Source organism: Montipora foliosa, chromosome 11 (assembly GCF_036669935.1).
Source record: "Montipora foliosa isolate CH-2021 chromosome 11, ASM3666993v2, whole genome shotgun sequence".
Lineage (NCBI taxonomy): Eukaryota > Metazoa > Cnidaria > Anthozoa > Scleractinia > Acroporidae > Montipora > Montipora foliosa.
Window position 1 is genome coordinate 1,049,619 of NC_090879.1, and position 14,985 is coordinate 1,064,603.

At 37.0% G+C, this 14,985-nt stretch overlaps 1 protein-coding gene and 1 long non-coding RNA gene across 3 annotated transcripts in view; one reads left to right on the plus strand and one right to left on the minus strand.

The window, feature by feature from the left end:
• Positions 1-9,428, minus strand: part of LOC137976293 (uncharacterized) — a 31,412-nt gene extending 21,984 nt beyond the window's left edge. The window contains exons 1-3 of one of the 2 annotated variants that reach the window (XR_011117741.1): positions 9,337-9,428; positions 9,207-9,257; positions 1,139-1,212 (exon numbers count right to left, since the gene is read on the minus strand). This is a non-coding gene — a long non-coding RNA (uncharacterized lncRNA). Of the gene's footprint in view, positions 1-1,138; positions 1,213-9,206 lie in introns of both variants that reach the window. The other variant, XR_011117740.1, reaches the window with a different exon arrangement.
• Positions 9,429-9,767: 339 nt separating this feature from the next.
• Positions 9,768-14,985, plus strand: part of LOC137975590 (uncharacterized) — a 9,116-nt gene continuing 3,898 nt past the window's right edge. The window contains exons 1-6 of the mRNA XM_068822708.1: positions 9,768-9,788; positions 10,561-10,746; positions 10,969-11,023; positions 11,528-11,580; positions 11,671-11,734; positions 12,462-13,689. Of these exons, the coding sequence (XP_068678809.1) occupies positions 9,768-9,788; positions 10,561-10,746; positions 10,969-11,023; positions 11,528-11,580; positions 11,671-11,734; positions 12,462-13,689 (1,607 nt within the window). The remainder of the gene's footprint in view (positions 9,789-10,560; positions 10,747-10,968; positions 11,024-11,527; positions 11,581-11,670; positions 11,735-12,461; positions 13,690-14,985) is intronic.

Below are 14,985 nucleotides of genomic sequence, written 5' to 3' on the forward strand. Positions count from 1 at the left end.
GTATCTGCGGGTGTTTACGGTACGTACATTGTAAGGAATGTTGCAGTAATAGGATGGTTGCAAAAGTACATGTATTTTGAAAACAACTTTATTTAGACCAAGAACACTTTGTCCAAACCTTTAACAGTGTTTTAAACAATGAACAGACTAGATTAGTGTGAAACAAGGCTGTTAAATGTCACCAGGGAGTGATCAATCCATCATCTTGGATGAAACATCATTCATTGGCTACATCCAAAAATTTCACTAGTCTAAATCAGAATGCACTTTATTCATTACAGGAAAAGGAGTCTTCACAACAACGGCCTTCAAAAAGGGTGATTTCCTCCTTTGTTATAAGGGTGAGATCATAACTGGAAGAGAGGGCGAACTTAGGGAGCAAGCCTATCCAGATGAAGTTGGAAATTTTTTGTATTTTTACAAAGACGGTGGAAAAACTTGTTGGTATGGATTATAGTTTAAATAATAATGTTTAACAGTTGGAGCAACAAAAGATTCTCTCAGCAAAATATAATATCTTCAATGTTAAAAGAGTTACACAGGTTGGCTTGTTACACTGTTCTCCATACCGTTCTTCCCCCACACCAAATACTGTCAATAGTGTGGAGACTTAAAGAAAAAAAAGGGGGGGTTCCACATTTTTATACTTATAACCCTGTTTGGTCTTTACTCTTAGACCATTTATACACACCCTTAAAAAATAGTAGACTTGGTGGAATATACATGTATATTAACTATCACCACAACTACAATTTTACGTCTTTCAAAGGTCAGAAAATGTATGGAAAAGCAAAAAAATTCAAACCACTTTTGTTCCTGATTATGCCTTTATATGGCCTTGTATATACTTGCATCTTTATGATATAGTCATAATTGAGATTTAATAATGTTAATTAACATTAATAATAATCTCACAAAAACTACTCTTAGATGCATACATGCATCTCTTAATGTGTATAACTGATATAAATTTTGCCATCAATAAAATTTATAAAAAATCACTATCAATACTTTTACTATTTTCTTCACTAGTGTTGATGCCACCTATTCTACTGGGCTCGGTCGGCTGGTAAATGACAGCCCAAGACCAAAAGCAAATTCTGCCATAAAGAAAATTACCATAGACAATCATACATACCTCTGCCTCTTTGCAACCAATGACATTGGACCAAACACAGAAATTCGGTATGACTATGGTGCACAAGATCTCCCCTGGAGAGAAAAGGGTAAAAATTTCACGTATTTAGGAGCTGTCACACCAATAGCAATTGTGTTATTTATCTATTATCATATTTAGTGGTTTGGTCTTAGCAGACTCCACTTTCAAATTCATTATTTTTTAAAAAAACTTAAGGTTTCTTTGACCTTGAGTATTTAATTTAGGAAGTTTCTTCAGAGGCATTAGCTCAATAATTAACTAATTAATTAAATAGCAAATTAATAATTTAATATAGCATTTAATGAATTATTCATTCATTTTGGCCACAAAGAGGAAAACAGACACAAAAGTGAACTCAAAGCACATGGCATGTAAAGGACTGGAGACGAAACTAAACAAATTCAAAAGATCACCGATTAAAGAACAAACAATCAGACCTATCAATGTTTCATGTTTCTTCTTGTCGTAACACTACATTAATACACAGATTGAAGTGCTTATCACCCCTTACATGACTAGGGCGCATGCTGGGCCCGGCTAGCAGTTTTATAATGCAACATTTTCTAAATTTATGTTCCATGTGCACATCATCCATTAACAATGTATTCCATGAATGCGCTAGTGTTTACATTTTGTGTACATGAATAATCAATTCTCACAACATCTACAAATTTCTCAAAAAAAAAAAAGATTGAATAAATTATGGTATTTGTTTGGTTTGTACAATAACAGTCTATTCAGTGTTTACTAGTATCTAATTTTCTTTGTTTAATTAACAGAAAACAATGTTATTAATGTTTGTGCAATTTTATTTTCACTGACAGAAGACTGCCAGTTGCCAAAAAGGGCACTCAACTTCAATTCTGACCTAGGTACTACAGTACATGTAACTATACAATTCCCTCAATTCTTAATGATTAATATGACTTGGTAATCCTTTGTGTAACATACATACAGCTTTTATTAATTAACCTATACAGTGTAATTCTCTCTAATCAATGATTCATTCCTTACGGGAACATTAGAACCCACAAATGACCAGTTCCCAACATCAGTGGCTTTATAGCTCAGTTGGTTAGAGCATCGCACCAGTATCGCGAGGTCACGGGTTCAAACCCCCTTGAAGTCCTGAAATTTTCAGGTTTCTGTACGCAATTGCAAAAATTCCATTCACAACTGTGATGGTCATGTAGTCTGTTTGGTATATTTATACTGTATACGTCATTTTTTAACTGTATAAACTGTCATTAAATTAATAGCTACTTGATGTAAATTAATGCTTAATCAGTACATACATACATACATACTTAATTGACTGCTCCCCATAGGGGCTTTTCAGGGCCAATGAAACACAATCAACGAAACGACAGAACACAACAACAACTGTTAAAAATCCCAACTGGCCGGAGGCAAACCAGTTGGCTATTTACAAGTGCAGCCGGGAAGTTGAACCAGGGACTACCAGGAACAAATTCAACGAGTGGTCAGAGCGGGTCTTGAACCCGGGATCTCCGGATCTCAAGGCAAGCGCCCTAACCACTGGGCCACACTGCCTCAGTGGGAATATGTATATTTTTTTTTGGGGGGGGGGGGGGGGCCGGGGGGGTTTGGGGGTGAATTGTAAGAATCGAAGTCCAGATTTGTCTTTGTTTATGTTTTGCATAAATAAAAAGTTAACGTCAGCAGGGATGAATAATTTCATACCCTTGAGGGTTGTTTTGAGGTGGTAAGTTCATGCTCTGAGCATCAAAGTTGCAACACAACATGCAGCATTCTTCAAGATGGCGAATTTGGGGACAGAGAAGACACGCACAACAGCACTTACAACAACACTTTTTCAATTCACATGCAATTTCATTTCCAGTATCGATAAATTTTAGTGATAATTTTGTATACTAAACAGATATGGATTTTTATGGCAACATATCTAATGTACATGTGTAGCGAATAAATTGCGATCTTCTCAGTCACTTCAATCAGTGGACAAAATTCAGACGGTGATAACCCCTTTCTCAAGCTGTGATTTTCACCCGCAGCTGGCACTTAGCAACATCCCTGCGTCAAGTAAACAGAATCTGTTCCATCTTAAAATACAATAAAAATCAGATAAATTTTAACACTCTTGTTATAAAAGTAGAAAATAAACAGATTTCTTCATTACTTTAATGAGTCAAGGAAATCAGCTACTTAGGTGGTACCTTAATACATCCTACATGTATGCCATCCAGATTTGAAAATAATAAAACTTGCATATTTTAAGATTGTAACTAGTTTGTAAATTTATTATCAACCAAAAAAAATACAATCAACTCCAAAAAAAAAAAAAAAGGAGCCAAAATGGGGGGTGGTTATTCCCCTTGCCTGGATCCACTGTCAATGTATAGTTGGCAATCAGTTAATGAATGATCAGTTAACAAATTTGTATTACACTCAATGTAATATGCATCAATTGATTTTACTTCCAGAGGGAGAAAAATGTCCCAAACAAGGCAAGCCTGCAGATGCTACATGTAGTAAAGCAGATGCTAACAAATGCAATGTGAGTGTACTTAAAATAGATTGACAACTGCTTGCAAGATGTATCCACTTTAAATTTCTGGAAACTGACGGATGTGAGCCAAAAACATACATGTAAAACACCAGCAACACTTCAAATAGCGCCACAACCAAAATCCCATCACCAGGAATTCAAGTAATTTCATTCAAGCATTTCTTTGTGTTTGAATTTCTGGTAATGCCAGTAAAAAGGACTGTTGCTTGTCATAAAATCACCTTGTAATGCCTTGCGCCCAAACAAAAAAAATTGTAAAACTATGAGTACACACGCCATAAACAGAAACAATATTAAATTTGCAATTGCCAACATTTTTCCAGCTAAAATATAGCCAAATGTACAATTAACACCAGCTTAGGGACATGCAGTTGACAGAACTTGAGAGTAAATTTGTAAATGCCAGCTCCTTTAGTGTAGTTGAAACAAAACAGATTGCATGGCTAATAAATGTTCGTTTTCTTACAAAGGGTGTCTCCTATTATGTGACAATTTGTGTTGTTTAAAATTATGTAGAATGATGACCAGGAAGTGGAATCTGCTGTGGTTACAGTCACACAACCAACTGCTACAGCAGAGGCTCATGAAGGTTGGTTTACATTGAGACCATAATGTTATACTAATGAGTGCACAAGTGAATATTTAGTGGCCATAATGAAGCAATTCGTAAGTTGTGTGTTTGACTTAGGTTGGATGATTAAAATTATAATTGTCTTTTTTTCGGAGCCTTCAAAGTGGTTTGCTTTGAAGTGCTACTATGAGATTTTGAAAGTGTCTTTGCTTAACAACTGACTGGCAAAATGTTGAGCTTTGATTTTAATCAAAAGGCTGTTTACTTTAAGTGTAAGTTTTGGATTTCAAGGTTCTGCCATTACTCATGTTCGAAACTGACCAACTGGACCTCAGATGGGTTGGATCCAGGGGAAAGTGACATCATTGACTCACTTGCTTAAAATTTCAGCACATGACCGCAGTCTGAATGCCAGAAACCCCTGTGCTGCACATTTATCTAGCTTCATACACGCACTGCATTCTTAAACTGGACGAGTCTTTGACGTCATTTTCTCCTCGATCCAGCTCTCTCAAAAGTATAGAGTTAGTAATGGCAGACCATTAAATACAACGAGCACAAAGAAAGTTTCTCCTTCTGCTTTGTGAGAAATCCCTGTCAATGTGGACGACAATCTAGATCTTCTTTGAGCCTTTCAACACAGCGCTCTTCTGGCCAAAATAAAAATGTAGACGGTCTTTATACCTCTGAGTAGGGTTCGTTAAGGCTAAAAAATTTTACCATACACACACATTACGATAACTTGTGCATGCAGATATTCATGGGGATTGAGTAAATAAGGCTATATTAATGCTTTTGATCCAGAATGTGCTCAATATTTTATGTTCAAATGAAACTCATTTGAAATATGTCATGTTCACAATAATTTATAATGCATGTTACACCAGCATTTTATCTTCTTAATAACAGTAATGAGGGCACTTGAGACGCACAAAGGAATGCCTTCTATTGATGACTTCAGTGGCATGAATGATAACAATGAGGTTTGAACTTTTAATTGCCGACTTTTACTACACAAACCTGTGAAAACTATTTAAGTTTACAAACAAGTGATGAAAGTGCAGATAAATCAGAAATACATTGTATTTAGTCAATTCAACAATAATTATGAAAATGCACGAATGTATATCTCAACTTAAGACAGTGACAGTGAGAAGTGTATTTCAACCAAAAACGTAATCTGCAATTGTACGTTATATGCACCTGTAGTGTTAGAAAAAGTTTGCTTTTCTTTGTAGAAAGAGAAATATCAATCCAAAGTCTCAAGACGAACTGCTGTAATGGCTAAAGGCAGGTTTTATCATTTGTTTCTCACCCGTAATTATGTAATACACTAGAAAAATATCATTTATTATAACATAACTTGGATAAAACGCGCGTTCTGATTGGCCAATTGATCGTTAACTATTTGCCCATGGGTGCACGCTCGCTGATGACAGCTGACGTGCGATCTAACTGAAGAAGAAAATGCTGTCACGAGCGCATCAGTCCTAATTTTCCAAGACATATTTTCCTCCTCTTAGAATAGGGGTGAACCTCTGCAGAGGTCAAAATAGAAAGATATAGCCCTAAAGATTAATCAGCAGCGGAAAAGGAGAATTGAAGGTCTTAAAGCGACGAAAGAGCGTTTTGTGTTTGTACTGCTTTTGATTTCCAAAACACAATCTAAACTCTGCTCAAATATTCAAGCCGAATTGCGGAATTGAAATGGATTTTATGAGACCAGGGAAGATGCTACAGGAAGGTAAATGGTGTTTTGGAATGTCGATTTTCTTTTTGAGATTTATTTCATCGGCCATTTGAGTTGAAATAGTGTAACGTCGTTTTTTTGGATTGGAAAAGTCATGCTGTTTGTGATAGCTTGATCACTTTCAACAGAAGCGAAGCATGTGCAAAGACAGCGTGTTTGTGTTGACGCTCGCAAGAAAATCGAAATGTTTTCTCTCCTAAGAGCAAATTATTGTTGATTCCAATAAAATTTTTGACTGGGAAAACTGTTTGTTCATCATTTTGTCTTGTTAATTCAAAGTTGTCTTTAAAAAGCAAAGTTGTACATGTGTTGACATCGTCTGTTGACCAAACTTGACGTATAGCGTGCAACTATCGAGTTATGGACGCACTTGGGAGGTTTGCTAAGCACTCAAGAAGCTAGAGTTGCACTCGGCTATCGCTTCGTGCGACTCTTACGCTTCTCTTGTGCTTAGCAACCTCCCGCGTGCGTCTATAACTAGATAGTTGCACACTGCACGCTTACCATTTCTTAAATATCAATTTTTTGCTACTTTGAACAGTTGCCCTACACGATAAAATAAAATAATTCAGACCAAGGTGAAGAAGCACTGAAGAATAAAATCTCCTGTAGCTACATGTACAAACAAGACTGTTAAATAAAGGAGCTTAAAGAAAGTGCTGCCTCATGTATTACTATTAAAAAACCACATATTCCCACCAGCTATCTACTAATTAGTGAATGTTTTAATTAGTAGAGAGAAATCCCTCATTCTAAGAAGGATTCTTCTGATACACCAAATAGGAAAGCAACAAAGGTTGCTAGGTTAACTGCTGCCTCATCTATTACTATTAAATAATCACTTTATTACATGTATACTAACTAATTACTAATATATTGGAGAAACGATGGAAATTAATCATCGTCACTATGATTCTTTAAGAAAGATGGACTTACTGTACACTAAGGAATACTCTTACTTTACTTTTAAATCTTAAACCCCTATAGTCAGTCAATTAGTACACTACAAATACATACATCTTTGTATTTCAGTATTTGGGAAAAAAAGGCAGAGAGAGAAGAAGGAACACAGCAGTGAGATAAGCAATGAGGATGTAAGTTTGATTTTTTTTTTTCAATTTTTGGGGAATAAACAATTTGTTCATGATAATTTTTTTTTAATCAAGGCTTAAAACTTGTGTCTCTTAGCGTTTAGTTAACATAGTTTTGAAAACCTAAGGAAAACAAATTTGATTTTTTGGTCATAGTAGCACTTTAAACAACACCTACATGTAAACAGATCAGTCTGTCTCTTAGTTGATCACCTTTTGCTTCATATCCCATGTTATACATGTACATTGTAAACTGAACACGCCAGTATAATTTCAAGCGTCAGTAAATATTGGTGAATATTCACTAAAAAATAAATTATTTACCTCTTCTTAGGCAAATAATTACTGTTAAATGCTTTTCAGTGCAAAAATTGACATGCTAATTCAAAGAAAACCATGATGAAAACAATTTTCACTGTTGCTTTTGCTATGCTATAGAATGAGGACCAAGCAATGTTATATGATGCTGCAGCCACGAGACCATCTGCTTCTGAGGGTAAGGTGATTGCCTTTCACCTGAACAAAATTGAGAATATGAATTAAGTTTTCTGTGATCCCTGAAGCCAGCTTTATGACAAAATTTGTTTGAAATTTTGAACACTGAATTGCAGTATCAATGTACATGTATTTTGCTTTCAGAAGTAATATTTGATTCAGATGAGGATGACGCAATGGACATCAATGGAATAGTGTGTGAGGCACTGGTAAGTATTGCTATAATAATAATAATAATAATAATAATATAACTTAGAGAGCCAAGAAACTGAGATTCACTGGAATAAATTTAGCACTTATGATAATTTGAACAGCAGGCTGACAGCACCATTTGAAAAATAAAAACCTAACTGAGAATAACAAAATAACTGTTTACCACAACTGCTTGTAATCTCGCAATCTCATTGGCTAATTTGCCATTGTCGATAAGAGCCTAGACAACCCTGCACGCGTCATGCTCGTGTCAATTTGTCACGCAATGTATTAGCCAATCAGGAACACTCATGATTTTGGTCATGCTCTGAAATAAACACTTTCTTTAGCGTCAAATATCATGGTAAAAACAAATCAGGTGGGTCAGCGTTGTCTGTACTCTTATCGACAACGATATTCGTCATCACAGTGGTCAAAATGTTGTGGACTTTCGATTTGTTAAAGAGACCAAGACAATACAAAAGGACGATAGAACTAGGCCTGCAAAACAGAGTCTTAAAAGTTGTTTCCTTATGCAACCTGTATCTTGTACTTTGGAGATTCAATGCCTGCCACAGGTTTGGATTTGAAGAAAACAGTGCATTTTGATTAAAAACATGTTGTGACAAGCTTTGATCCCCATTTTACCTAACACTTTCACAGGTAGATATAAAGGATAATTAACCACTATAATTTTTACCCTGCCCATTCCTCCTTGCTGTGAAACTCACTGCTGTATACTTAATACCAAGAGGAAATTTGAGAAAATAGCCTTCCTTTTTAGACCCTCTGAGTAATTATTTCGGTATTTCCTTAATTTTTCGCCAATAAGAACACAATTCTACACATAACCTAAAAAAGAACAATCATTCTTAAAATTTCTCATATATTTTGTCCAAAATAGCTAACAAATGAGGAAATAAATAAATAAATAAGCAGTCATCACGCATTTAATTTTAAATTTGCAAAGTTCTTGTGGCACCCTTCCAATGCGATCGTTTGCTCCCACGTATTAAGTCCACAAATGCATTGAAAAGCGGCAGGTATATTTTGCAGGTTGCAGGTTGAAATTTACCGTGACTGTTACATGAATAGCTACAATACCTTAGGCCTAAAGAAACGTTTTTAGGCCTAATTAGGCATAAGGTTAGCTATTCATGTAACAGTCACGGTAAATTTCAACCTGAAACCTGCAACCTGCAACTTGAAAAGTGTAATTTACTATACCTGTGAACAAATGCATTAAAAAATATAATTTAAGCTTACTATACCTATGAGGGAGCTAAGATCAATCCAAATTATTGCTTGCAATGTTCACTTCGAGGTATGAGTAGAGAACTGCGTGAAAGAGTATCAACCCAAAATACTTCAAAGAAATATGAAAAACAACTCCTCACCTCGTGGCGTCTGACTGACGCCAGTGATGCATACGCAAATTGCTACGCAACCTAAATATAAATATACGTCTTTATGGTCGGAGGTTTGCACAAATTTCAGACACAAAATTCATTCCCACGAAAAACAAACCAGTTTCTTGCCACGGGCACTCTTAAAAAAAACAAAACACATCAAGTGAAAATATTCGAAAGTGTTGCACTTCACTCGTAAGCGCAATAACGCGGTAACATGGATACTCGTTTCCAGGCCAAGAGCAAGACTGCCCTGGGGACTGGGATGCAATATCCAATATCAAGCATTCTCGTTCCCAGAGCTCCAGCACAGGGTACAGAGGAGTCCTATTGTGTTTTTCCTGGTAAATAAACCGTACTATTGCAGCGCGAATCGATCTTGTTGATTTGAATCACCGTACGTGATCAAACTACACACAAATCCTATCCACGAAACGAAAGCCGCAAATAGTATTTACCAGTAGTGTCTAACAGTATAAAAATATACAAGGGATGAAAGCGATTTCGGTCAAATTTTGAATCGTCCATAAATAGCAATTTTGGATAAAAATGCCTTATTTCCAGCAGTTGGTGAGGAAACAATATTCTCTCCCCAGTCGTAAAAAGAAATTAACCAGAAAGCTCGCGAAATTCAACTTTTCGAGGAACCATTTTCCAAGCGTTTTACGTTCCATTTCGTTCAATGTGGACCGTTCTGATCAATTTTGTACTTTGAATGTATTCACACATTCGAAGCCGAGCGATTTGGAGTATCGCAGAATTATTGGAGTAACGGGAAATAATATTTTTAGACAATGTTCTTGTAGCCGTCGTCGTCCTTGCTTTTAGGTTTTATGGAGGACATCAGCACTTGGAGATAAATTTTCATTTTCATTTTCTCTTCTAAATTAAGCGCGACTGTCAATATCGGTTTCGGCTTGAGACTGCCACACCATAGTAATGTTAAGAAGCTTGGAATCGACGTGAAGTGATTAAAATTACACGAACTTATATTTTGAATGACGTTCTCGCAGTTCCAGTCGTCGTTGCTAACGCTCCGTACTTTCTTGGCGCACGCGTCAGTGTTTTCGCTATAACTATTCACTCATGGGCCGTGCAATGGTTAAGGGGTAATTGACCAATCAGGGCGTGGGCTTTACTTTTATCATTTTATAAATCCGGCTTTAACAAATTTTCTTCCTTTGATATATAAGGTCATCATTTACAATGATCCCGTATAAAAATTTGGCTGATTCAGGTTTCGATGCAAACCTTTCTGTGGAATCTTGCGCAACTTTCCCTACGTGGACGCGCGGAATTGAATTGCGTCCATAATAATCGGTAATCAACATTTCTTTTTTAGACCAGATCACAATACCCCCGCAACTGCAAACAAGGAAGAGCTAACCAAGACAGTAGTGATGATAGCTCCAGCCCGGTGAACACTGATGACGATTGTCTGTCGTCAGTGTACGATCCCGATGATGATGAGGATGATGATGAGGATGATGAGGATGAAGCCCAATCTAGTAAAAATGCAAGTCTTCCGGTTCTTAATTAAGAAGAAGAAAGAGATAACTGTTTTTCGTTTTAGTGAATGTTACAACAATGGAGTAGTGAGACGACCTTTGACTATGCATTCTGGGTTATTGTTTGCAGGGGCTAGCCGTAAACTTATTCCCCTTTTGATCGAACTGGACATAAGAAATATTAGACTTTCATGTACTCCTAAAATGTTTGGTTTGTTTTGTTTCTTACGTATGTTAAACAGGATGAGGAAAACTTCCACACATCACGGTCACAACAAGCAGATGTTTTCAAGAAAGGTTCGTTCTATATAATAACTAATTTTAGCGGCGAATCTGATCTTTTTGGTTTTATCGACAAAGGTGACGTGTAATTTGGCCACAGTTAAGAGATTTCAGTGATTCCAAACATTCGTTGCCGCTGACCACCAATTCAGTTGCCACCATAATTGCTAAGGAAACTAACCTAGAAGAGACGTCTTTCCCGGCTCCTTGTTTCCACCTTCTTTAGCTTAGTGGGTACCCTAGAAAAAACTCTAACAAACTAAACGATTTTATATCGAAAAAACATGGTGCAAGTATAATTATGAAATCTGACTGGTCTGGCTCCCTGATTTTTTTTTTTTGAGTTTAGAATTGGTGTTACTCTGATTTTTCAGATTATTTCCTATATATGATGGAAGATACCACAAGCGATATAGAGTACATTGATTGCAACATATTGTACAGTATACAATATTCTGATACCGCAGTCGAGATAATGAAATAAATTTATTTATTTATTTATTTATTCATTTATTTTAGTCGTAATGGCAAAGAATGCATGCTCCAGCGACAGTGAGGATACCATCGATGATGTAAGTTTGTAATATTTATTGGGTTATATAAGAAAATACAAGGGGCTCTTAACAGATTGAAGTTAGCGTTTTTAAATTTTTTGATTACAGTGTGCTGCATGTTCTTTACAGATTGAGGAGCAAGTAAAGCCCATTGAAAGACCATCTGAAAAAGGTTCTGCTAAGACCCATTTATATCTATTTTTTTTTTCAAAAAGAGATGTCATCCTCCATTTTTCTGCTGTTCAGTATTACTTAATTAAAACAGTCCGACTAAATAGTCGGTTTATTTACTTACTGTCATAGAACGATGTATTATTATTGGTGGAGTTTGTCACGCTATGCCATTGCTTTTAATTTAGAAGAAGGACAACAGCTCCAGAAAGGTCCTCAACTCCTAAGAACTGATGGCCCACAAGAACAAGTCGAGGTGGATAAATCAGAAAAATCCGGTAAATTAAGGCCTAAAACCCTACCCTCAAATCCAGTTGTGATGCAATTATTCTGGACTTTTAGTTTACACAAAAAATAAGTGTAGGATCTACTTGTTGGCACACTTTGAATATCACTGGGCATTTGGAGGAGACCCGTGTTGCTGAGCACTAATGAAAGAACATCGTTTACTTTACAAGCAGAACTTTTATTTCCGGCGCTCTGACCTGTCTGCTAAAATATCAATTTTTTAAAAGCTTTGAGATGCAGGGGATCACCTTTGTATCGTTTTTGGGTGGAATAAGCGATAAACTCTGTGCTTAGCATAAGTCTACTTCAATATCTGAAACTTGTATTAGCCGACAAAAATCTTTAAAATTGCCTCAAAGTAAGGCTTTGCCTAACTATCGCAATTAAATATTTATCAAAATAATATTTCTTTTATGTAATCCAAGCAATTTTGTTTGTAGGCACATCTCCAAATATATCGATTTCTGCCAGTAAAGCACATATGTGCATGTTTTGCGAGCGGAAATTTCAAAAGTTAAGTCGACATCAGAGAAGGCGCCACAAAGAAGAGCCGTCAGTTGCGGCTGCCATGAAACTGAAGGAAGGCTCAGATGAGCAAATTTTGGCTTTTGAGAAGATCCGTCTGCTGGGGGATTACCACCACAATTGCAACGTGCTGGCACTTGGAGAGGGTGAATTGATTGTGGTGCGAAACCCCAGCAAACTAAAATCAGACTCAAAATTTTTGCCATGTCCACATTGCCTGGGTTTCTTCAAAGGAGACGAGCTTTGGCGGCATTGCCTAATCTGCCCGCACAAAACCACCACTGACGAAAAAAAATGGAAAAAGGTGCAGGTTGAGGCAAAGCTTCTCTTGCCCACGTGCTCATTCTCAACTGCAGACGTAGACGCACAGCTCTACAAAAATGTTATTTCGTCCATGAGAAACGACAGCATCTCCTCCATAGCTCGCCGGGACCAATTGATAACGAACTTCGGGGCAGCCATTTTTGAAAAAGTTGGCATTAAAAATGCCAACTATGTTTCCCAGAGGATGCGACAGCTGGCGCGTCTTCTCCAGACGCTCCGTCTTCAAAATAAAAGGAATGATGCGACCTTAGAAGAGTTTATCGACACGTCAATGTTTGATACTCTGGTGGATGCAGTTAAGGAACTGTGTAGATTTGACGAAGAGTCACGACTGGAGATCGGCATCCCGTCACTGGCGTTAAAGCTGGGCCATAGCCTCAAGAAGTGCGCTCAAGTCCTCAAGAGTTCCGCCCTGCGGAAAAAAGATGAAGACAAAATAAAGAGGGCAAAACGTTTCCTTGACCTCTATGAAGCTGACTGGACCTCTAAAATCAGCTCAAGATCCCTGGCTTCATTGGGATCAAGGAAACAGAACAAAATAGAGTACCTGCCCCTGGCGGAAGACTTGTCCTTGTTAAGGAAGCACCTCGATTTAAAAATTGCGGCTTTGTCAAAGGTTTTGACAGAAACTAAGAAAGTTGAAAGCTGGAATAAATTGGCCAAGGCTACGCTGGCCAAAATCATAATCTTCAACAAACGAAGGTCCGGTGAGACAGCCACACTTGAAATTGAGCAGTTCCAACGTCGGCCGGACTGGTCCAAGTGTAGCAGTTCCTTAAAGGAGTCCTTGACACCCTTAGAAAGGCGCCTGTGTGAAAGGTAACATTACTTCAAATGTAACTGTAATAGAAACAATATTTCGATTGTAATCTAGTATCAGTTAGACCCAAAGAACACAAAAACTGAATAAACCTCGCAACAAAACGATTGACATGTTTTGATTATCATTAGAACACGACTTGATTTTCTTTAGTCTCGACCTTAAATGCTCTAAGGTCACGTCATCAGCACGTTTACAAACTCAATCAAGTTCTTTGATGTCCTCGAAAATTTTTGAGGTAACAACTATTAAGCTACTAAAATAGAAAACGCTACTGAGAGAGAAAGGAAAGCATCAAGAAGATGCCGCGTAACAAACTCTTAGCATGAGAAATACCAAGGAAGTAGCGAGCCTCTCTATGGGTACCCACGGTCTTCGTTTTCTTCCCGATTTTTTTGCAAATATTCGTTTTCTTTTAAAGAAGTTCTTCGTTTTTCGGCTTGAAATGGTTTAAACGTTTATTTAGTGTTATTCATAGTTGATATATAAATATTTCACTTCAATAGCAAAAAGCATAACTCACTCAATATGATGAAATATTTGAAATAAAACACAAACTCGTTGATCGTTTTCATTGTTTGACATTTGTGGGCGGTCAAGACAGCGAGTTACAGACATGACAGACCTGGTCACTGTGGTCAAACCCTGACAACCCTTTAAGACATTCTAGACCAAATTTATCACTTAATTATTCTATTATCATTTCTTATCGTTTCTTCATTTTGTCGACTTAGGTCTTGAATGGAACTAAAAATCTTAAGTCGATTACTTCTCCCTATAAAACAGTAAAAACAACAAAGTTGACCACGAGTGTTGGTCAGTGATATGCTTACCTTAGCTTTTAAGCCTTTCTCAAGAGCTTGCAAGCATCCGTGCTCACATAACGTCGTTCGGCTCCACCACGGCTTTACAGAAGGCGTTTCGGTATCTTTTGAGTTGATGGTATATAGAGAATACTTGACTTCTAGTCGAAATCTGCCATGAATAAATTGTGACCTCAATTGTATTCTGTATACCGCGAGGTTAAAGATCAGCGCCACGACCAACATGAGGTCACATGATACGAATGAAATCGAATCCATTGGTTAGTGGGTTCTCATTGACGTTATTAATGTCATTAATGATTGCATTATCAGTGGACTATTTTTGTCGTTTTCAGCCTTGTAATCCCTTGTAATGGCATCATGTGGTTTTCGCAACAGCGACTGGACAACGTTGTCAAAATCGCAGTGAAATGTAATCAAACGCCAAAATTCAGAAATAACAGATATTTTCTGTAGTGTTTACGAGTTTTG